The 24,983-nt window shown below is 40.0% G+C and overlaps 1 protein-coding gene across 1 annotated transcript; it reads left to right on the top strand.

Moving 5' to 3' along the window:
- The first annotated feature begins 12,284 nt into the window (after nt 1–12,284).
- On the top strand, nt 12,285–22,390 carry LOC148394882 (uncharacterized). The gene is made up of 11 exons (XM_088381847.1): nt 12,285–12,592; nt 12,856–12,974; nt 13,734–13,758; nt 13,848–13,894; nt 13,989–14,139; nt 14,229–14,502; nt 15,249–15,354; nt 15,622–15,768; nt 16,658–16,718; nt 19,092–19,255; nt 20,142–22,390. The coding sequence occupies exons 1-11, from the start codon at nt 12,427–12,429 to the stop codon at nt 20,163–20,165; spliced, it is 1,284 nt and encodes a 427-aa protein (XP_088237973.1). The 5' UTR covers nt 12,285–12,426; the 3' UTR covers nt 20,166–22,390.
- Nucleotides 22,391–24,983: the final 2,593 nt, after the last annotated feature.

The raw sequence follows: 24,983 nt of genomic DNA, 5'->3' as shown, positions 1-24,983 counted from the left end.
GCGCACGCGCGCCCACACGCGCGTGCCCACACGTACACACTTTTAGTGTTTTTGAACAGAAAACGCATCCTTTAAATGCAATCAAACATCAAAAAATAAATACATATACACTTCCCGACAGACGGATGAGGAAAATTTACAGTTCATATTTTTTTTCTAACCACTAGAAACCGTCTTCGGTTTTGAAAGGCTTGTTTTATCATTGTACTCTGCTGACATCTATTGCTAGATGTAGGTAACTTGTAGTGCAGAAAAGCCTCTTAGAGGGCTGTACTTACTTACCTACCTACCGACCTACCTACCTACCGACCGACCTACCTACCTACCTACCTACCTACAACCCATGGCAAAAATTATGGAATTAGGATGTTCATTCAGTAGTCTAATTCTGTAGAAAAAAAAAAAGAAAAATGATTGTGGCAGTCAATAACGGTTACTTTTTTAGATCAAGCAGAGGAGAATAAAATATGGAATCACTCAATTCTGAGGAAAAGATTATGGAATCACCCTGCATATTTTCAGCCCCAAAACTAACACATGCATCAAATTAGATCTGCTCGTTAGTCTACATCTTACAAAGGAGTAATCACACCTTGGAGAGCTGTTGCATCAATTGGGCTGACATGAATCATGGCTCCAACACGACAGATGACAATCGAACATCCATCCATCTTCTGTATTGCTTGTCCCCACGGGGGTCGCGGGCATGCTGGACCCTATCCCAGCAGTCATGGGACATTAGGCGGGATACACCCTGAACAGGTTGCCAGCCAATCACAGGGCACACAGAAATGAACAACCATTCGCACTCACACCTACGGACAATTTGGAGTGCTCAATCAGCCTACCATGCATGTTGGAGGAAACCGGAGTGCCCGAAGAAAACTCACGCAGGCATGGGCAGAACACGCAAAGGAGGTGGAATCGAACACACACCTTCCGAATTGTGAGGCAGATGTGCTAACCAGTGCGCAGAGGAGAGAATTATCAGACTCTTAAAAGTGGGCAAATCAACACAATGTTGCAAAAGCTGTTGGTTTTAAAGATGTTGGATTTTAAAGAAAATAAGACGTGAGTGAAGTGAGATATTCTTATTTTAGCATTTCTCCATGATTTATACAAATATAAAGTCTGCACACCTGTGTTCATATGCCTTTTTTTTTTTAGCCTGATTTAAATAGTCAGAGATATATAATTTCAAAACAGGGTCACCTACAAATGGGACAACGCTATTTCAATCATTTCATCAAATGTAAAAACAGGAGTCAGCAGACAGCACTTCACCATCAAAGTGCTTCCGATTAACCCCAAATAAATCCCAGATGTTGTGATCATGTCCTTTTAAATGTATTTGTTGTTGCTTACTAGTAGGCCTGAAGATTTTGTGCCTAAACTGACCGGGATTGGAACTGTTCATAACTGCCTCCCTTTTAAAGGGCCAATTCCACCAGAGGAATAAAAGCCCCAAAGCATAATACTGTCACCAACATGGTATGGTGTTGTATAAGATAAAGAACAAACTTCTGGAATTGGGCTCAGTCTTTGTTTTCTTGGACCAAAACAAAATCTTCCAAGCTGTCATCTGTTCTTTTATGATTTTACAAATGGGTAACGATGAATGGTAAAAAAAAAAAAAAAGAAGTGCCTTATTTTCACCAGGCATGCATGCGTGTGTGTATTTGCTTGGGGGCGTGCGTGCGGACAATCTCTGCCTGACAAATAGCAGCGGCACACAAGTGCAGTCTGGATGCGTAGGAGTAACATCTCAAGAGCTGCCAACCTATAAAAATTCACACAACTTCCATATATTTTAAATTTTGTGAAGAATAGAAAGAATATTACCAAGAGGCATTTATTGCTGCCACAAAAAAAGATAAGACATAATCATTATTCTATAACCATAATTGTGAACAAACAGTGGCTTATTTTCTTATTAAGTATCGTAATATACTTATTGCATCAACCTGATACACTACAAACAGCCAGTTTCAAAGTTCATGTACAGTGTTAAAAACATTTGCCCCTTAGTGAAAATAGCTTGTGTAGTCTCACACTGATACGTTGTTAAAACTGGGTGTCACCTGGATTCGACATGACTCGCAGGCCTTTGCAACCAAGGAGTAACAAAAATCTCCTGGACAAAAAAATGTTTGTAGTCATTTCACCAGTAGATGGCCCTAGATTAACACCGACAACTGCAAGTGAACGTCAAAAAGACTACAGACGTGCCCACTACTTCCTGACTGTAAACCAAATGTAAGAGTATTTAATGTATAGTTTATATTGTCAAGTATTTATGAGTAATGCATAATCATATAATGTGTTTGCATTTAATTGCATTTAAATGCATTAAGACATATTTGAGTGTAAATGCATTATGAAGACATCCATACATATAATAACTAGATATATGAACTTTTTAATTGTTTAATTCCACAAAAATCCAATATAGTAAGAAATGTTAACTATGCAAAAGCCATAAACTACCATTTTGTTCTTCACTACAAAACACAAACATCTTGTTTGTTTTGTAGATAAACATCTCACTTTTGATAGAGAAATTAAAGCACCCAGCACTATAATGAATAAGATTTAAAGCATGTCACAATCTGGGCTACAAAAACTACATTAAACTGTACAAATCATTTTGTTTGTCAGCTGTTGACTGACGGTGCCGGGGTCAGGGGTTACAATTAACAAACTCACTGTAAAAAAGTTCAATGTAGAGCATGAAGATATTTCTTAGGTGTGCATCAAAGTGCACACCTAAGAAATGCTTCTAAACTTGCTCTGTATTGAGACATGAGGTGGGAACCATTGGTGTGAGTTATGGTTGAATGGGAATAAGTTAAGTAAATGCATATTTATTGGGGCCGTATAAATATATATATCACTACAAAATGAAGCAAAAAAAAAAAGCTGCATTGTTAAACATGTAGTTTTTCCTAAGTCAAAATACAGTAGTTTGCATTGAGCGTGTCGGTTATTTTGATGGTGTCGGGGTACCCTTGCCTGACTTGTATGCAGGTAGAATGAGAATCGTTCCCACTCAGTGATGGTGTGGATGTGGGTGTTTGTCTCTATATATGCCTTGCGATAGTTCAAGGTGTAGTCCGCCATTCAACCATAGTAAGCTAGGATAGGTGACAGCACCTCCTGAACAAGATAAACTGCATTTATCACGGCTGCTGTGCTCTGATGTTTTTCCATCACCACTCGGCTGGTTGGTCTAGTTTGTCAATCTGGATCTGGAAGTCCCACAGTATCTTGGCCTGCTTGTTCACAATCACAACTAAAGTAATAAAAATGAATGTCGGATACATTTTTGTATTGTGCCATTCAATCAAGATTCCAAACAAGTGAAGGTGGGAGTTAATATCAATTACAAATTGATGTAAATACAATTTAAAAAGGTATTGACACTTTGTTAGCACTCTTCAGAACTTCTCAGGGACTCAATTACATAGTGTATATTGGGAGGAAACAAAGGTTGCCATCGGTTTTAACAACTTGCTGTAAAGATGCAGTACTACACACTAAAGATTTTTGTTCGCTAATAATTCACAGTAAGAGACTTCTTATGAAAGACACTCATCATTATAAAACTCCTCTGCCAAGAGAAGTTAAACCTGTTAGATTATACTTCTCCAACCAATGTTAATAACATACATGCTCAGACTCAAAGGTTGTGGAGAGGGTTAAACACTGTAAAATACCCAGAGAGTTGATAAAGATTTTGGCAAAAATATATATATTTTTGTTTTTGTTGTTGCTTTTTGAATTATTGTTTGGTAAGTCCCTCGCAGATATTGTTTTTTTATTGCCATCTCTTTTTACTGCTTTGAGGGATTTTGTGATTATAGTTTATTGTACCCAATTTTTACATTTGAATCTAGAATTCTTTTTTTTTCTGTTATTTGAACAACTTTAATAAGATTCTTGGAAACGTCTGCGTGACACAGGCCTTTTATCCTATACAGTCATCACCATTTGGAAAGTAGGCGGACTATGCTTTAGCCGACGGGCAAGCATGTGCTTACACTCAGAGCAGATCAATTAAATGCTTGTTCTTGCTGCCCTATTGGCTGTGTTTTTATCACGCTCTAGCATGAAGTATGATTTACAATGTTTTCGTGTAACTGTAGCTCAGGTATGAAAGGTATGAATCTGTCTCTATGTCAGCCCCATGCTTGACTTATGATCAGCCCTGGGTGTCCTTCAATAGTACCTTCAACTGGATAGACTCCAGTGCAATGAAGGCATGTCACTGTCACTGGATTGCACCGTACTCTTTTACAATTTTACAACATTGCTGGAGTCACTTCTCTGCATTGGGCCTTTGTGGCAGATTTATGCTTTAAACTTTTGAAAGCTGACCAACACAGGTTGCAGTTTTAAAGGTCTAAAATAATTTAGCAGATACAATTTAATTTATCGGTTGGCACTTTTTAAATTTCGTTGTACATGTGTGACAATGACAATAAAGATCTATTCTATTCTATTCTATTCTATTCTATTCTATTCTATTCTATTCTATTCTATTCTATTCTATTCTATTCTATTCTCAGAGCCAGAGAAGTTTACCCAGTAACTCAGTTGAAAAGGAATTCCATGCCCAATTTATTTATATTGCACAAGGACTGACTGAATGTCACACTTTTAATGAGGGTCTATTGGCAATGTTCTGCACAGCCAAACAGGGAGTACATCAATTTTATTCATTAATATATGTATACAATCCATCCTACTAATCTAAATACTAATCTACAAGAATTGCAGGCATGCTAGAACATATCCCGCAGTTGACTTTGTCTGAGAGGTTGAGTACACTGGTTGTCATCCAATTGCAGATTTCTTGATTTCTAAAATCTTCTTTTTAACTTGATTTGAATCACTGCTGACATAGACCCATATTAAACGTATCATGTCGATATTGATACCTTTATTTGATATTAAAAAAAAAGAGAGTACAATTTAGATGCCCTTTTTTCTGTAATGTTTTGTCAAGGTATTGGATCGAGACTTGGTATCGGCTGATACTTAAAACAAATGGACACACATTGGTGCAATTAAATCAGGACAGCTTTCCTGCATGCACTTTTGCAAATTGCAGTCGTGTGAGTTTCAAATTTTTGACAAGTGTGTTTTTTTTTTTAATACTCAACAGAAGTGTACCAATAATCTTTTCCCGACATACTGTATGTAAGAGCAATCTCAAAAGTACTCTACAAAGAAGTTTATAATGGACACAGATAGAATGCTATTGATTTAATGTAACTACCGTAATTTCCGGTCTATCAACTGCACCGGACTATAAGCCGCACCAGCTAAAATTCGGGGATATTTTAGTTTTTTTTCTTATATAAGCCGCACCGGACTATAAGCCGCATGTGCGCACGAGTTATTTACAAAGAAAGACAGTACACAGAAAGCCTTTTTAAAGTTTTGATAACATACTTTAACATGTCTTTCTAAACGCTGGCTGTGACGCAGCAGTACTACCGCAGCAACGCGGAAGTGTGTACGCAAGTTATTAACAAAGGAAGATGGTACACAGAAAGCCTTTTTAAAGTTTTAATGACATAACTTAACATTTCTTTCCAAACACTGCCTGTGATGCGGCAGTAATACCGCAGCAACACGGCAGTAACACAGCACTAATAGGGCTGGATTAAAAAAAAAACATACCGTTAAAATTCACTGAGACGCGGCGGTAACACAGCAGCAACACGGTAGCACAGCACTAACAGGGCTGGTTAAAAATACATACTAGTAAAAGTAAAATAAAGAGCTTCATCGTCTTCATCTTCCTCCTATGCACTGAAACCATCGAAGTCTTCCTCCTCAGTGTCCGATTGAAATAGCGTTAGATATCCTTCGCCACACACTTTCTCGGTCTCTCTTTTGTCATCGCTTTTATGCATTTCTTCTAGCATTTTCCATGATGAGGGTCTGTTCATGCTAATTTTATCCATGCATGAAGTGCTAAATTACATTAAACTGGCAAGCGACATGTATAGCTCCAGAGAAGATGTGACCGGGAAATAAAGAAAAGGGTGACGCAACACAATGTCATCAACATCGACTGCCTTTAACTTAAAAGCGGCATCATATGCATTTCTTTTGTCCCCCATAATGACAGTTTGTGTATAAAAGATTCCTTTCAGTAATGTCCGTCTTGATCTCGTTCTGTCTCTTCTTTGTGTGAATTATACGGCACTATTTGTCTGGAGGATGGATATGCGATCAACACACCACTTTTCTCCCTAGTGACTGTGTCACATATCCCTCCGCCCAGCAAAGTGGTGATGCACAACACCGGTCCACGGCCTTTTTACGAGTGTATAAAAGTGATCAAGTCATCACAAAAATCTCGGGAAAAATCCTATATAAGCAGCACCGGACCATAAGCCGCAGGGTTCAAAATTTGAGAAAAAAGTTGCGGCTTATAGTCCAAAATTTACGGTATTCACACCTTTGGACAATGAACAAATTGGACAATTTTCCACTGACACAGTTAGAGTCTTTAACCACCGAAAGAGCTTGTTTTTGGATTGTGGGAAGAAGCCATTGTTCATCCAAAATGTCTTACCCATGTGAAACGTCCTACTGGACACTAATTTGACAGCCAAAGTACTGCAGTGCGCTTTCAGCTTGTTTTGTTTAAATGCATACAGGTAGAACATTCTATAATATCACACGTAGACGCAAACAGGTAGAACATTCTGACAATTGAAATAACCTATGCATAAATATAAGTGTTGGGAGCATGCCTGCGCAAGCGCACTGGGCATAGGTACGACGTCTTCACAGGCAGGAAGGAATTTCAGAGCACCGGAAAGAGAAAAACACAAGTACAGGGAGGACGTGAATACTCCATACAGCATTGGTGTTCATTCATTCGTTTGCTCCTTCCTTCCTTCCTTCCTTCCTTCCTTCCTTCCTTCCTTCCTTCCTTCCTTCCTTCCTTCCTTCCTTCCTTCCTTCCATTTCGGTTTCTTTGTGTGTCTTTGGCATGTGGAGAAATTGACAATAAAGCTGACTTTGACTTTGACTTCCTTCCTTCCTTCCTTCCTTCCTTCCTTCCTTCCTTCCTTCCTTCCTTCCTTCCTTCCTTCCTTCTCTTCTGTTTATCCAAAGTCGGGTTGCGGGGCAGCACCTTCAGCAAAGAAGCCCAAACTTTGTTCTCCCCAGCCACTCATCATGGGGGATCCCTAGCCAGCCGGCAGACATAGTCTTTCCAGCGTGTTCTGAGTCAACCCTGGGAAATCCTTCCAGTAGGACATGCCGGAACCACCACACCAGGGAGGCGTCCAGGAGAGATCCTAATCAGATGCCTGAGCCACCTCATCTGGCTCATCTAAATACGGAAGAGCAGCAGCTCGTCTCCAAGACCCTCCTGGTCGCTTCTCACTCTGTCTCTAAGGGAGAGCCCGGACACCCTGAGGAAGAAACTCATTTGGGCCGCTTGTATCTGGGATCTCGTTCGTTCGGTCACGACTCACAGCTCTTGACCATGGCTGAGGGTAAGAATGTAGATCGACTGGTAAATTGAGAGCTTTGCGTTTTGTCTCAGCTCTTTCTTTACCATGGCAGAATGGTACAGAGTCCACAGTATGTATGTACGTATGTATGTATGTACGTATGTATGTATGTATGTATGTATGTATGTATGTATGTATGTATGTATGTATGTATGTATGTATGTATGTATGTATGTATGTATGTATGTATGTATGTATGTATGTATGTATGTATGCATGTATGTAAGTACAGGGCAGTCTCAGAAAATTTGAATATTGTGATAAAGTTCTTTATTTTCTGTAATGCAATTAGAAAAACAAAAATGTCATACATTCTGGATTCATTGCAAATCAACCAATACATTGCAAGCCTTTTATTATTTTAATCTTGCTGATTATGGCATACAGTTTAAGAAAACGCAAATATCCTATCTCAAAATATTAGAATATCATGAAAAAGTACCGTATTTTTCGGACTAAAAGTCGCTGGGAATATAGATCGCATTAGCCATAAAATGCACAATAATGTGAAAAAAAACTTATATAAGTCGCTCCGGAGTATTAGTCGCATTTTGGGGACATTTATTTGACAAAATCCAACACCAAGAACAGACATGAATGAGCAACAACAGGCTAAACGATAGGTATGCTAACATGACATAAACACAAACGAAGAGCTGAGAACGGGCCTGACATAACATTCAGAGTTATTCAAATAACTATTACATAAATAACACGTTTATAAAACCATCTGTGTCACTCCAATTCATTAAATCCATCGATCGTCCTTTATGTTAACAATGGGTGCACGCCGCTGACGGCGCTTGCGCTTCAAAATATTCCACAGGCCCATATAACGATATATAAATTATATATCAAATAACTATTATATAAGCAATAATATTATCAAATCATCTGTGTCACTCCAAATCATTAAATCCATCGATCAAATTCCTCGTCCTTTGTCAACAACGCCGCGTGTGCGCCCTGACGTCAGCCTCGTCGTTGTTCCACAGATCTAGTATATAACTATATTGTAGCGTTAACAAAGTACAAGGAAAAACGTGGGTTTGGTAAACGGCTCTTTATTTAACAAAACAAGAGTTCAACGAGCCAACAACTACTGAACTGTAATGATAAAAACACATAAAAGTTTCTACACGAATTAAAATATATCAAATAACTATAACATAAATAGTTCGCCGCCACACGGCCCTAAGCCCCGGCGTCGACTTCCAGGTGTGTGGCGGCGTGGACTTCCATCCCCGGAGGTGGCACTACCAGCCACGGAGGTGGAAGAGAGCTTCATAGAATAGGACCGGGTGTGCGTAAAAGCCATGTCCGAGCCCCATCCACCATCCCCGGACAGCCACCCGGCCGAGCACCGGCTTCCGACTTCCATTCACGGAGGTGAAAGAGAGCTCCGTAGAGTAGGATCGGGCGTGCGTAAAAGCCATGTCCAAGCCCCATCCACCGTCCCCAGACATCCACCCGGCCGAGCGCCGGCCCCCGACTTCCATCCACGGAGGTGAAAGAGAGCTCCGTAGGGTAGGACCGGGCGTGCGTAAAAGCCATAATAGTTTTTCAAACCTTCTGTGTCACTCCAAATCATTAAATCCTTTAAACTCTTTGTCCTCCGTGTCACTTACAAACTAAGCCGCTAATGATGCCGGTAGTGCGTGGGGCCCTTCGTCATCTTCGTCATCCCGTGATCGAATCTTTGTCCTTTATGTAAACAACCGCCGCGCCGCGCTGCTGACGTCACTTGAAATTCAAATGACAGTCCCTTGCTACATCGCGGTTCGTTTATCGCGGTTTCACTTTTTTTTTTTTAACTTTGAAAATTTATGAAAAAATTCACATATAAATCGCTCCTCAGTTTAAGTCGCGCCCCCCAAACTATGAAAAAAACCGCGACTTATTGTCTGAAAAATACGGTATACTAGTCGGGTATTCAACCAATCACTTGAATCGTCTGATTAACTCGAAACACCTGCAAGGGTTTCCTGAGCCTTGAAAAACACTCAGCTTGGTTCAGTAAACTAAATCACAAGCATGGGGAAGACTGCTGATCTGACTGCTGTCCAGAGGACCTTCATTGACACCCTCCATCAGGAGGGTAAGACACAAAAAGAAATTTCTCAAAGCGCAAGCTGTTCACAGAGTGCAGTTTCAAAGCACATCCACAAAAAGTCTGTTGGAAGGGGGTAATGTGGCAGGAAACACTGCACAACCAAGAGACCGCACCTTTAACAGCATTGTGAAGAAGAGTTGCTTCCAGAATTTGGGGGAGCTTCAAAGACAGTGGACTGAAGCTGGAGTCCAGGTATCAAAAGCCACTGTTCACAGACGTGTCCGGGAAATTCAAGTCAAGTCAAGTTTATTTGTATAGCCCTAAATCACAAACAGTCTCAAAGGGCTTCACATAGCCAAAATTGACAATTATTCTCAAAGCATCCCCTGATCTTAAGCTCCCAAAAGGGCAAGGAAAAACTCAAAAAACCCCTGCCAGGGGAAAATGAGAAACCTTGAGAAGGGACCACAGATGGAAGGATCCCCCTTTCAGGATCACCAGGTTGTAATGGATGCAGAGAGGGCACAAGTAATACATAATATGAAAATCAATGAAAATAAATGGATGTCGGAGGTGCCCGCGACTGTCCTGGCAGTGTCTTCAAGGGGGTTGAGCTGCAGTTTCTTCATCTTGAATTGGTCCCCGAGAATCCAGCTACCCGCTATCAGCTTTTGAGCCACCAGCCGGGGAGGGGGTGGGCAGAGAGAACAAAACAAACTCCGGCCAAATCGGCCACTACAAGTTAGTTAAAGGCCATCTCATAGAAATGTGTCTTTAAACGTGTCTTAAATGTTTCTACTGATGGGCTACAATAGCCATATTCCCATGATCAAGCCACTTCTGAACTCAAGACAACGGAAGAAGCGTCTAACTTGGGCTATGGAAAAGAAGCACTAGACAGTTGCAGAGTGGTCCAAAGTCCTCTTTTCAGACAAAAGCAAGTTTTGTATTTCATTTGGAAGTCAAGGCGCCAGAGCCTAAAGAAAGGCCGGAGAGGAGCAAAATCCAAGTAGCTTGAATTCCAGTGTGAAGTTCCCACAGTCAGCGATGGTTTGGGGAGCCATGTCAGCTGCTGGTGTTGGTCCACTGTGTTTCATCAAGTGAAGAGTAAATGCAGATTTTAGAGCACTACATGTTTCCGTCTGCTGAAGAGCTCTATGGAGATGATGATTTTCATTTTCCAGCATGATCTGACACCTGCCCACAGAGCCAAAACCACCAGTAAATGATGTACTGATCATGGCATTACTGTCCTTGATTGGCCTGCCAATTCTCCTGACCTGAACCCCATAGAGCAGTGGTTCTTAACCTTTTTGGAGATACCGAACCCCATTAGGTTCATATGTGCATTCACCGAACCCCTCTTTTGGGGGGGGGGGGGGGGGGGGGGGAATGACATACCTGCAAATCGGTGTGACTTCTGCTGTTGCCTTTGCAAGACCAGTTGAGATATGCGTTGTCGCAAATTTACACGACATTCAGGTGTGTCCGGCCATCCGCGGACGGGGGGGGGGCGGGTGTGGGGCGGGGGCGGGGCAATGGCATACCAGCTCTGCCGAACCCCTGAAGCCGACTCACCGAACCCCTAGGGTTCGATCGAACCCAGGTTAAGAACCACCGCCATAGAGAATTTGTGGAGTATTGTGACGAAGAAGCTGAAAGTCACCAGACCCAACAATGCAAATGAGCTAAAGGCCCTTCCCTATTGAAGCATCCTGGGCATCCATAACACCTCAGCAATGCCACAGGCTGATTGCCTCCATGCCACGCCGCAATGATGCAGTAATCCGTGCAAAATGATTCCCAACCAAGTACTGAGTGCATTAATGGACATTTTCAAATGTTTGATTTTGTTTTGCTATTATAAATCTTTTTTTTTTACTTGGTCTGAGGAAATATTATAATATTTTGAGATAGGATTTTTGAGTTTTCTTAAGCTGTAAGCCATAATGGGCAATATTAAAATAATAAAAGAATTGCAATATTTCTGTTGACTTGTAATGAATCCAGAATGTATGACATTTTTGTTTTTTTAATTGCATTACGGAAAATAAAGAACTTTATCACAATATTCAAATTTTCTGAGACAGTCCTGTATTTATACATACATATAGTATGTGTGTGTGTGTGTGTGTGTGTGTGTGTGTGTGTGTGTGTGTGTGTGTGCGTGTGTGTGTGTGTGTGTGTGCGTGTGTGTGTGTGTGTGTGTGTGTGTGTGTGTGTGTGTGTGTGTGTGTGTGCGTCCGTGCGTGTGTTTATTTATTTATTTATTTATTTATTTATTTGTTTCCCTGTAGTCTACCATATACTGTAAATGTGGAAGGAATTTGATAGTCTGGTTAGTGTGTGGTGTTTAAATAACATTTTAATTAAGTGATTTTGTGTGTCCGCATGTCGCTATAGCTCTGTAGATAGATAGATAGATAGATAGATAGATAGATAGATAGATAGATAGATAGATAGATAGATAGATAGATAGATAGATAGATAGATAGATAGATAGATAGATAGATAGATAGATAGATAGATAGATAGATAGATAGATAGATAGATTTTTTTAATAATTAGTATGAAATGCAATCTATTTAATGTTCAAATTACGTAAACGAATGCGCAATGGTGGTGGGCGTGATTAGTGTCAGGTTACCAGGGAGGTGGGTCTGCTTGTCAACAAACTGTCACGTCAAGCCGAGCTGGAATGCCAGGTTTGGGGACTCAACCAATTGCGTCTAGTCGCACGGAGTTTGTGTCGGTATTTGGCGGAAAGTTTCATTTCTCCCAGTTTGTAATTGATAGCATTGAAGTGTTCTGTTTTAATAGTCGCACAAGATGAGAGGACGTTATAAAAAACTGGAGGGCAAGGCGCGAGTGCACGGAAGACTCTACAGCGGCGCTCATCCAGTGTCTGAGGCACTGGGAGCTGAGGCACACACAGCCCCATCGGATTCACTTGGCTCCGGGGTGCGTGTTCACGAGAGGGGCGACTGTGAATCAGGTACAATGACTTGAATCGTTTAATGAACCCGAAGGAGTTGTCAAATACAGTATTTGGCGATTCTTTCCTTCCAAAGATACAATTTTACCAATATTGGTATACACCAGTCAGAAGTGAATGAGATTTCATTTAAATTTTTCACAAATAAACCATCTGCCTGGCATAAACTGAATTCCTTCCTTTCACACAAGGCCTTATATTTACCTGTTTATACATGTGTGTGTTGTCATGTATATGATACCATATCTTGCTTAATGTTCTAGCTCCAAAGCACTGCAATGACGATAGCAAGGTCTACCTTGGAGTACGTGTTAAGATGCCTGTCAAGGATATGCTTCGGAACATCCGCATAGCCCAGGGCAGAGATCCCCAAGATCTTCAGGTAACCTTTTCTGCTAAAGCTTATTTCTGGCTTTTAATATGACAGGGTTCTTCCCAACGTGTATTTCACAACCCCAATCACTGTATATTTAAATAGCAACATCCTTAAAACTACTCTTGTTAAGAATAACCCAATCTGGGTTCACTCAAGCAAGCAGAGTACCACCAAAGCCCACCTCATTATGACAACATCTTTTTATCTGGATTCTTTTGCACTCAGCAGTTTGAGGGTGTTGCTATATAGTATCTGTCAGTTTTTAATCTCTCTATCAGTCTATCTTTCCGTCTGTCTGGCTGTCATTGTGTCTGTCAGATGCAATGTCTGTATCTTGAAAAGTTATGTCCAGGGTTATACAAAGAACACATGTAACGTGGCGATATGCAGTTTCATCTGAGGACAATTTGTTTAACATTAAATGTTAAGTTATCCACCCCACAAGATTCAGTTTGTGCCCAGAGTAGCTGTATTTACTTTTACAAGATCTTTAGTATTAAGTTCTGGTAGAGAAGACATATTGTTGTAGTTATCATTGTATGCTGGAAAGAAAAAGAAGAAATCAAATGGGACAAAATACACATCATACTAAAAAAATGGAAAACCATTTTCCACAATGAATGTGCAGGAATATTTTTGACTTTCTTATCAAAATGTATTTAATATATTTATTAGTGCTTTGGCAGGCACTTGTATCCTAGTAGTACATAAAGAAGCACTTGCATAACCAAATCTCATCTGACTTTTTTTACTTTTGCCAAGCAGAGTCCGAACAGCAAAAGAGCCAAAGGTAAAAACTAATTTTGACAAACTTTTTCGTTGACAATTACTAAATCCGGCTTTATGTCAACTTGAGAGGTCATACTTGTCTTTTTTCAGGGGAAAAGAAGCTATATAAAAGTCACCCAGGAAATAGAACAAGCAAGGTCGGTGAACAAGATCACGTCTCATATGCAATCATGTTAAGAATTAGGAAACATTCAAAGGACCGCAAATACCTGGGCTGTCTTTCACTCACAGAAAAAAAGCCCCGCCAATAGCCTTGAGGAGCTGGCAATCATCGTTGAGGTGCTGGAGGAGGATCTGAGAACAGGCACCACAAACAGTTTGCCTATCCAAATGTCCTCTGCCAGCTCACCAGTTTCACCTGAGTACAATTTTGAGCCAAATGGTAATTTACTAGTAGCACTAGCATTACTGGCATTTACTAAAAAAATATCAGTTGCATAAACTCAATTTCTACCTGAAAATCATTTTTAGGTACAGGTTACAACAGTGATGGCTCTGATGAAATAATCCCCAGCCCCTCTTCCCATACGACCTACTCCCCCGGGACAGAGGAGTACCACCAAAGCTCATCTCTTCCAGGCATTATGACTCCATGCTTTCAGCCCACGTGGACAGGAGACATTTGGTTTGCTAACTGCGTGATGAGCAGCTCCGAGTTCTTTCTGGCACAGATGCAGAAGGAGGAATTCCAGCTGAGGGACATCTCTGACGAAGCACTGCTGGCCACTGATAGACAAGGCCGAACGTAAGCTTAAAATTCTTCAAGGAGCCATACTAAATGAACTTTTTTGAGCTTTTCGCCGTGTTAAAAGGCTAATTCCTCACCAAAAACATCCAATAGTGGTGTTTCATTTGCTCATTCCTGCTCATTTCCCTTCTCTAAGTACCAGTCCAACCCGGTCCAAGAAAACGACCGGGTCCTCACTGTGCGATGTCACAATGTGACGAGGCACTCCCATACTGCCCTTATAGACTAAACACACACACACTTTCTCAGAGTAACTATCCCTGCTTGAGTTGACATGCGGCTGTTCTGATTTTGGTGCATCAAATAAATAAGATGTCTCCACGTACCCCCTGCAATGCGAACATGCACTAGTCATAGCTGTTTGGTACATTAGTTTTATTCTATGTAATTTTGAGATGTCCTGCTTTGTGAACAGAGACTGAACGTACGTCGAGTCTACCAACAAACATGTGTTGGGACAGTTGTCGGAGTTTGTATTAACCATGTGTCTAACTTCCGAGTTAGAAAAATAGCCGCCAAAATATCTCACATTTCATAAGAAATTAGATCGCCATTATGCCAAAGATAACATATAGATACATAGGCCTATCATTAAATATGGAAAGCTTTAAATAGCATGATACAGCTCTTGGTGGTTGGAATTGCTTCTTGGTTATAATGTGTATCCATACATATGTAATATATAGTGTAGAACATCTTAATGGTTGTCTGTCTCTCTCTCCCTCCTTACACCCCCACCCCAGAGCTCTCCATAATGTGGCATGTGATGGCAGGAGGGCACTGGCCTACGTAATTGCAAAAAGGATGGCTTCCATCAACAGCTTAGACATAAAAGACTCGGATGGAATGGTACAGTATGAATTTGAAATAGTGGGTACTGTTTATACATACATATACGTATATCATATTTACTGCCAGCAAAAAGTTGTATTCTTAAATTCCGCTAAAGGTGTTACGGTGTGGTTCAGATACCAACAAGTCAAAAACCCTTAACATACAGTTGCTGTTCTAATCTGCAAGACCCACTATTGGCTTTTTTGCATCGAACAGATTTTGAAACACAATAAGAACATGTTCCATGTTGATTTGTTTGTGAGGTGTCTTTTGTGTTTTTAGACTGCCCTCCTTCTCGCAGCCAAGCGCAACCATCACCTGATAGTGGAGGATCTGATCAATTTAGGTGCTTGTGTCAATGAAAGAAACAACTTGGGAAAATCCTGCCTTCACCTCAGCGCGGAGAAAGGCTTCATCCGAGTGCTTGAGGTTGAAACCTTGCTTTTAGTAAAATACCATTAAATGTGTGGTTCGTCATCCGTCCATATACATTTTTCCTTGTGAATTTGGGTAATCACAAATAACAGGAATGAGTGCAACATTCACTGATTATGGATAACCAAACTACAAGCATTAGGTTTATACATACAGTAAATGATTTTTATAATTCTATGTCAAAACAACATTGTTACAAAGTGGTGAGCAAAAGATGCTTTTAATACGCATATGTGATCTGATCTAGTACATTTGATTTGTTTCGTTATAAATGTTATCACATTTGCATTGCTCAAATGTAATCTTCCCTTTATAATAAAGACACACTGAATTTTTTAATAGCAGTAGAATTGGAGCAATAATTACCTGTAACATTTACTATTGCATTGCTCTACATTTGGAAAGGACAAATTGCTTTGAAGTCATTGGGGAAATTGAATTGGAAATTGACACAACCAAGGACACGTTTGAAAATTCAGTCTGACTTCTTAACTACTCTGAGAGAGTGAGTGTTCCATTACATTCCAACAACGTATTGAGTTTTCCGAATAGGCTGGGCATGCAGCACAGCAGATTGAGATTGCATTTTCAAATGCACACTTAATCTGCAAATCAAATTTTGCACGACATGGTCAAATGTTGTGTAATACAATGTATTGAAACGCGTGTATACCTTCTTAATTATCATGAAACCGTCAAATTACTGTCAGTGGGTACACTTACATATTTCTAATAGTTACCAGTCTAGGGTGTGTACTAGATATTTTAAATTTAGTCTTGACTCAGTCATGACTCTACAATGAACTCAACCACCTTGCAGTAGTTTTTGAAAGTGAGAAACACAGATAACAAACAGCTTTCCCATGTGTACACTTTCTTTTAGGTTCTGAAACATGTTATGATGCAAGGTGTGTACATTGATGTCGAAGCCACCGATAAGTATGGTAAGTAATAATAATAATAATGGATTTTATTTACAACACTCTTTACATTTGGGGAACACATCTCAAAGTAGACAATCAAACAATAAAATAAAGATAAAAGGGGTAATAAAGCCATTGAATAAATAGATTTACAAAAAATCAGCCAGGAAAAGCTTTTTTCAAAAGTATGTTGTTAGTCCTTTCTTAAAGGATAGGTGGAGGGCATTACGCAGCCTTGAGACTAGCCCTGGGCGGGTGCAGACCAGATTTTTTCTGAAGTACGTGGGTGGAGGAGTTAAATTCGGTAGGTGCAGGCTACATCTTGTAGACAGTGATGAGTGTGAAGGAAGATTTCGTATTCCGAACAGAGATTTATGGGGAGCCAGTGCAGAGCGTGCAAGATGAGGGCGATATACTTACATTTTCACAATCTCATCAGGACCCTGGCAGCACTGTTTGAGAAATATTGGAGTTTTTGTGGGCTTTTTTCAAGGATCCCAAAGGAAGCGTGTAAAGTTAAAAAGGGTAAGACCGAGCACAGACCCCTGGGGGTGTCACGGATTATTGAAAAGGTGGAAAAGGGGAAGCGGAACACTGGACTTGCGGTCTGGCGTGGCTGAGCAGCAGAGCACAGCGCGTAGTCGGAGGCAGGCAGGTTGTCAAGATAGGCGGCGATCAGGCGTGGTCGGTCAGTTTACGGAAACAGTTGGCAACAGAGATCGTTCAGGGGACCAAAAGGCAATGGTGTCACGGGCAGGGTAAGGAGACGAACTGACAACCACTGGCAGAATGCATAGAGGTTAAGTACTGGACCTAACGAGCTGTAGCAGGTGCTGGCAATCCCTTGATTGGGGCTTGGCTGGGAGTCCGGTGACGCAGGGACGTGACAGGGGGACTCCACACATAACAGTGTGTGTGTGTATGGGGGGGTTGGCATCCCTTAGGGCTACGAACACGGTACTGCCAGTAAGGTATGACTAAAACCATTGAAGCACAGTGCCAGAAGATACCAACATCGTGTTGGAGGCAGTCTAAGAGTATCAAAACTATTAAAAACAGTTGAGAAGTATGTGGAAGGAATTAGAGCCAGAGTGAGAGGTCATTGGTCATTCTGATGAGAACTGTCTCCCTGCTGCGGGAAGGACAAAAAACAGATAGGATTATTTTGAACAAACTGTTTGATTTGTGATCATTGTGGAGTTGGCAGGATACGCTTTTTTTCCCTTCGCCCAGCCTTAGCAATGTGGTTAGCCACCAAGTATGACGCTTTCATTGCATTACATTTGTTGACAAACAAGTTTTGAAGTAACACATTGGAGAGTCACCTGCCGTGTATTGGGTTTCATGCGTGGGAATCACCTGTCACCTTAAATCTACAATTCAAGTGAGCCTCCTAGGATTGTCTGTAAAATGCACATTTCTTGTTTGACTTGGGCATAAAACTGATCTTCGAAATAAGATTGATACATTACTTATAGTATTAATAATGCAGGATTTTCTCTCTCTATATTAGTCAATCGGTCAAAATAGAATGACTGACAAATATCAAAAGGAAAAGTTTGGTCATATTGTCTATCTTCCAGAGGTTTTAGCTAAGCAAGTTTCAAGTGTGGAAATTTGCGGCCCAAGTCCAACATGAGTCAAGTCATGTGATTTGAATCCCTCTCTGATTTTTAATATACAGACCTAGATTTCATATGGTGTGTAGGTATTTATTCAAGGATTCACATTCATATTGCAATCTGGTTAGAATCCAAAATAGAATGGCAGTTTTTTTGTCTGTTTTGTCTGTTTAGTCCTTTTTTTTAGATTTTATTTGTTTTTCTGTCATATTTTATCCCATTTGACCAAACATTTCAGTGTGCATACTGCTTAAGATGTCATTAATTCATATCAGATTCAGATTGTGTATTTGGCAGCAGTGTAGGCATGGTAGGTCGCCTTAAAGACAAGGTTGGAGGTTATGCAGGTTATGTAGATCAAGAATGTCTAGTGAACTTGATATGACCAAGTTTAAGTAGCAGTGTGTATTTGCAGATGACTAATATTTAAGCAGTAAAGGTTGACTGAACATGCTGTCCTATTAATAATTACACGTGACTGTCATTCTGAATTATAGTGATTCCGTTTTTTTTTTTTTTTACAAAGATGTGTATATTACATGCATATGAAATAGGACAATAAGACTTTTTACAAGAAAAATATTTAAAACACTCAAGATAACATGAATGCACTGTATTGACAGACTTGCATCTGATTCGAAGGATATTTGATTAGTTTATATTAGTGTTCAATTTGATTGTTGTACTCTGCTTGTATTTATTTTGTGTTCATTAAAATTGTAATCACTTTTACATGTCTAGTCAGTCAACAATATATTTTGTGTCTTCATAGGGATGAGTGTTCTTCAATGTGCTTCAGTGGCCCTCAAGGTGACATTACAGCGGTTGGAATTGAGCAAGAGCCTCAATCAGACCAGGCTCCACGTGATCCGCAAGGAACGGCTCCTAGAGACCCTAGAGTGTCTGCTGCAAATGGCCAGCTACTCTCATGTCATGGTTCGTACTATACTAAGGAATATAGAAAGGATAGAAGATGGTCAGACGTATATATATGTCCATACACTTAGTCAAACTAGTATAATTCTGGTGTGTGTGTACAGCTCTACCAAATACGTATGCAAGGCCATTTCCAAAAACGTGTTAGAAACATTGCCTCTAAATGGGGAAGAAGTGCATCTCTGAATGTACTTTGAGCTTACGAAGTTTAAATCGACTATCATCCTTGTCAATATTAGCATGAGCTAAAATGACGCTCCGTGTGTCTTTGATTTGCCTGGGAGATCTGGCATAGCAATATAAGGCTCCCATTTGCAGTACAAAAATGTCATAACTCTGATTCAGATAAGACAGCTGAAAATACGTGCCGTGCTTCTCGATGTATTTGTGGTTTATTTAACATTTTCTATCATTTTGGTTATGCTGACTGACATCACATTGCTAGCAGAGGCTAAGTGCCTAACAAGCAAACAAGGTGTGTCTTTGCATGTGCTGGCAACCAACATGCAGCAATATATTTTATCACCAATCTATTACAATATATTTTTTTCGCTTCAGAGTAGGAGCAGCTGTTGGCTCACACTCTGTGCTATCCTTGCGCAGTTCTGTGGATACTCCGCCTCTAAAAATAGGCAGCTTTGTTTTATTTTTTCTTAAGAATATTTACTCCAAATGAAAAGTCTACAATTTACAGACACCCGGAGGAGACACAATGACGTATATTTGTACTTTGCAAAAACATGACAAATAATTAAAGTTAGGCGAGTCAGACAGCATACCAATGTTAACAAGCATGTTAGTTATTCAACAACTAAATCAGGTTTTTCCTCTCTTTGTACTGCATGTGTTTAATCTTCAGTTCCTTTTCCTTCTGTTCTTTCCATAGGGGACCTGGGGAATGAACGCCTAAGCCGCAGCACGTCAGCTCGGTAGAGACCCGACAGTAATGTTCTGAGTATGAACAGGCTTGGTTTATGATAGAGTCCATAAAGTGGCTTCTCTCATAAATCCCGTCCTGTTATGTAAAGCATCTAAGGTTGTGAAAAATATAAAAAGCCTGATTTAGAATCAGTTTTCTTTTTTTAAATCTTCACAAAGTTTAGGTGCCCATTAGCTGGTTTCTGTGAAACTTCATTGTTTGTTACATCCAAGTAACAACTTGCCTTCAGTGTGGTCCGGCTGTATTCCAATGGAAAGGTACTTTTTCAATGTCATCTAGCATGATGGCACAGTATGTGTTGGTGGTGTATCATGTCACAAATCCATGATTTGGATCTCATAAAGCTCGACTAAAGGATTTGTTTGTTTGTATAAACACCAATGTTAATCCATGCATATATCAAACAAACAAACTCCTACATAAATGGTTGAGCTACATCACATTCAACAATTTGTCATCAGCAGACAATTAACTTACCTGACTAAATAATTATAATTGAAGCTAGGACAGTTTGGAACTTTTACATTAGTATCAAACAGTCCAATGTCATTGTCTGTTTGTGTCAATTTCCAAGATTTGCACCTTGATACACAGTAACACTACTAGGTTTACAACAGTGATACAGGATCTAAATCATACTTGTGTATGACAAGGCATTATATTACGTATGTTGAAAATTTGTATTGGGGATTACCTGTAAAGTATGTTGAATGAATGAATGAATTTTCATTCTTCTATCTTCTCAAATTTGTCATTTACTATTGCCATGTGCGCGCTTTGGATGGGGCAACCCTAAAATGTGGGCGATCCCTATCAAATCTGGCCCTGTGCATATGTTGCATGAATTCCATGGACGTAAGCACTTTTCCTCTTCGCACTTCTGAGACTGTAGGAAGTCCAGCGCCTGTGCAAGGTGAAAACATGATCTTGGCGCCATGGAACTCTCCTGGAGCTTTTCCACTTCTAACTTGCTGCTGGTAGCTTGGAGGTTCTTTTTGGGTTTTTTTTGTTTTGTTTTGTTATGTACAGACATCTGATTGGTTTACTCCGGTCTACATATTCTACATACAACGTAATATCCTCCGGTTGGTTCATCAGATCTTCATGTTATGTCTACAAATTACATCCCTGTCACCACACAACATTTACAGATTTTGGAATTCGGTCCACACAATTTGAATGACATTCACAAGTCTGAGGAAAACTCCATGCTCCATAATTTCCAGACAATCTTAGACTTAAGGAACACCTTTTTGGTGGTAACGCAACAATTTTTCAGGTTACGCACAGTGGGTTAGTCAGAAGTCTGGACGGAAGAATGCGCAAGCCAGGCACATTAAAAAATAGTCCTGCGAGTAAATGAGAAAATATGGCAAATAGTGAATTGATCTTAATTGATGTCACTTTTTACCATTTAATCGGGAAGTGTTATTTTCTTATTTACAACTGTCAAACAGTTCAAGACTCACTTATGAATTATGAGCAAAACTTTTTTGTTCAACTGCTTGTAAAGGGATCTTACATTGCAATTACTGTATCTAACCAAATCTTTCTTTGACATGTCTCGTTTCCTATTAAGTCTATCTCTTTTGTGGTATCATATTGTTTCTTTATTGATTTTCTACCAAGTAAAATAATTGAGGAAATACTTTATGTATGTTTTGTGATTGCTAAGATGTTTTAAAGCAACATTTTGATCAAATGGAATTTAGAAATTAACTGTTGATGGTGTTATTGTTATTAAATGGTAGAGCCAGGTTGGCAAGGCTAGTATAAAGATTTTATTGTGGTAGATGTTAAAAACAGCATTGTGTCTTGCATGCACTACAATGTGCTTCCTGACTCTGTGTGGTGGTGTGTAAATAAAACTGTGGATTGTCATTGTTGACAACAAAATAAAGACTACATATTATACAAGTCAGGAAAAACTTTATGTATGTTTTGTGATTGCTAAGATGTTTTAAAGCAACACTGTGATAAAATGGAATTCAAAAATTAACTGTTCATGGTGTTATTGTTATTAAATGGTAAAGTCAGGTTGGCAAGGCTAGTATATGGGTTTTATTGTGGTAGGTGTTAAAAACAGCAGTGTCTTGCATGCACTATAATGTGATTCCTAACTCTGTGTGGTGATGTGTCAATAAAACGGGATTGTCATTGGTGAGAACAAAATAAAGACAACATATTATACAAAACGTATCACTTTTTTGCTTTTATATTCATGTTATTGTGTGCTTGGAGTCTCCAAGATTGTAGAAAAGTGTAATCTATCCCTCGAGATGCTGCAGAGATACTTTTATGATCCGTTTGGGGGCTATTTTTTACTCCCCTCGTATTTTTATCCATTACATCACATCCGTTGGGGCAGAACTACCAAACAAGGTAATGGGTGTGGCCAAAATGTTTTGCAAATCCGCCATCTTTATTAGTCTGAGAGACTTTTGTAGTCCAAACAGCTCAAGGATGCCATAGTGGAGAGATCAAAATGTTCTGTTGTTGGATTCATCAATCCATACAACTCATTGCACTGTCCCCCAGCATCAGAACCTCAAAGAAGTGCCTGGTCAAATTTCATTTTTCAAGCAGTGTTCCCACATCTGTGGGCAAAGTCCTGCTTCAGTTCTCGAACGGATAGACGGACGGACGGACAGACAGACAGACAGACAGACAGACAGACAGACATAGATAGATAATTATAATTTTAGATAATTATATTATTAGATATTAGATAATTAATTTGTTATGTTGCTTTTTGTCTCATCTCCCTCAAATGATAGACTCGTTGCTGAAGACATTTTGCCCTAATTTTCATTGACGAATATGGCTATCCCACGTTCAGCCGCCATCACAGCCCACTGACGATCAGGTCATGAAGTGATTGCATTCAGGACACTCACTTAAAAGATTTGTTATTTTGAATGAGCCGCTCTGACTCCTATTGCCCTGGAAAATAAAAGTGCAAAGTTCTTCGGTACACAAATGAGCAGTGACAAACATGTTAACAACTGATCATGTACCGTAATTTCCGGACTATAAGCCGCGACTTTTTTTCCAAAATTTTGGACCCTGCGGCTTATAGTCAGGTGCGGCTTATATAAGATTTTTTTCGTGATTTTTGTGATGACTTGATCACTTTTACTCTTAACACTATTATATACAGTAAAAGCTACAAAACAAACTGACAAATAACTTGTTTTCAAATCAGACGAATAAAAACTGGTCAAATATTTTTTAAAAAAGCTATTAAAAGTGAAGACAATTCGCAATTCTAGTAATGACACACGAATTTGATGCACAATTTGTCTTCACGGGCCACATAGAATGATATGGCGGGCCGTATCTGGCCCCCGGGCCTTGAGTTTGACACCTGTGCTCTAAACCCTTTCTCTGCACTGACTCTGCCATATCACTCAGAGATTACACAAAGCAGTGGCGCTGTTTGGACCATCTGCATTGTATTAAAACCCAATCAATCAGCATTTAAATTCAATTCTTCTGACATTTTGCTCACCAAAAACAAGTTGTAATGAATGTGAACTTTTAATGCATTTTATTCAGAAGGTTACTTTGAACCTTAAACGGCGGCGTGGCGTACTTATGGATTTTTACGGCCTCGGCCTCCAGGGGGCGCTCTAGCAGGAAGCAAGAGCCAGACAGGCGAAGAAGAGATAATGCGCCGAAGAAGACATGCTAGTTTGTGTTTACATTTCGCGCATCATGTGATCAAGAAGGACATTACTGAAAGGAAGCCTTTATACACAAACCGTCATCATGAGGGACAAAAGAAATGCATATGATGCCCCTTTTAAGCCAAAGGCAGTGGATGTTGATGACATTATCTTATGTCTACTCTGGAGCGTACTTATGGATTTTTACGGCCTCCAGTCTCAAGGGGGCGCTCTAGCAAGAAGCAAGAGCGAGACAGACGAAGAAGAGATAATGCGCCGAAGAAGACGCGATCGTCTCGCGCATCACGCACACACCCGCATTCACACAAAGACAGGAAGCTTTTAGACACAAACCGTCATTATGGGGGATAAAAGAAATGCATATGATGCCGCTTTTAAGCTATACGTGTCGTTTGCTAGTTTAATGTAATTTAGCGCTTCGTGCATGAATAAGATTAGCATGAAATGAACTTCTTTACACTCGAAGAAATGCATAAAACCGACTACGAAAGAGAGACTGAGAAAGTGTGAGGCGAAGGATATCTCACGCTATTCCAATCGGACACTAAGGAGGAAGACTTCGATGGTTTCAGTGCACAGGAGGAAGATGAAGATGGCTCTTTTTTTTACTTTTACTGGTATGTTTTTTTTAACCAGCCCTGTTAGTGCTGTGCTACCGTGTTGCTGCTGTGTTGCTGCTGTGTTACCGCCGCGTCTCAGTGACTTTGCTGTGTTACTTCCGTGTTGCTGCGGTATTACTGCCGCGTCACAGGCAGTGTTTGGAAAGAAATGTTGAGGTATGTTATGAAAGCTTTAAAAAAAACTTTCTGTGTCCAGTCTTTCTTTGCTAATAACTCGCGTGCACACTTCCACGTTGCTGCGGTACTACTGCTGCGTCACAGGCAATGTTTAGAACGACATGTTCAAGTATGTTATTAAAACGTTAAAAAGGCTTTCTATGTACTGTCTTTCTTTGTAAAAAACTCGTGTGCACGTGCGGCTTATAGTCCGGTGCGGCTTATGTAAGAAAAAAAAAGAAATATCCCTGAATTTTAGCTGGTGCGGTTTATAATCCGGTGCGGTTTATAGTCCGGCAATTACGGTAATCTTAATGCAAATG

This window comes from Syngnathus floridae, chromosome 7 (assembly GCF_059516105.1).
Source record: "Syngnathus floridae isolate MCC-2025c chromosome 7, RoL_Sflo_1.0, whole genome shotgun sequence".
In the NCBI taxonomy this organism is placed as follows: Eukaryota; Metazoa; Chordata; class Actinopteri; order Syngnathiformes; family Syngnathidae; genus Syngnathus; species Syngnathus floridae.
This window is presented reverse-complemented; position numbering and strand designations above follow the sequence as displayed.

Coding starts and splice junctions, on each gene's coding strand:
- LOC148394882 (XM_088381847.1), top strand. CDS start 12,427: ATGAGAGGACGTTATAAAAAACTGGAGGGCAAGGCGCGAGTGCACGGA. Junction 12,975..13,733: donor GAGATCCCCAAGATCTTCAG/GTAACCTTTTCT, acceptor TTTGCCAAGCAG/AGTCCGAACAGCAAAAGAGC. Junction 15,355..15,621: donor TAAAAGACTCGGATGGAATG/GTACAGTATGAA, acceptor TTGTGTTTTTAG/ACTGCCCTCCTTCTCGCAGC.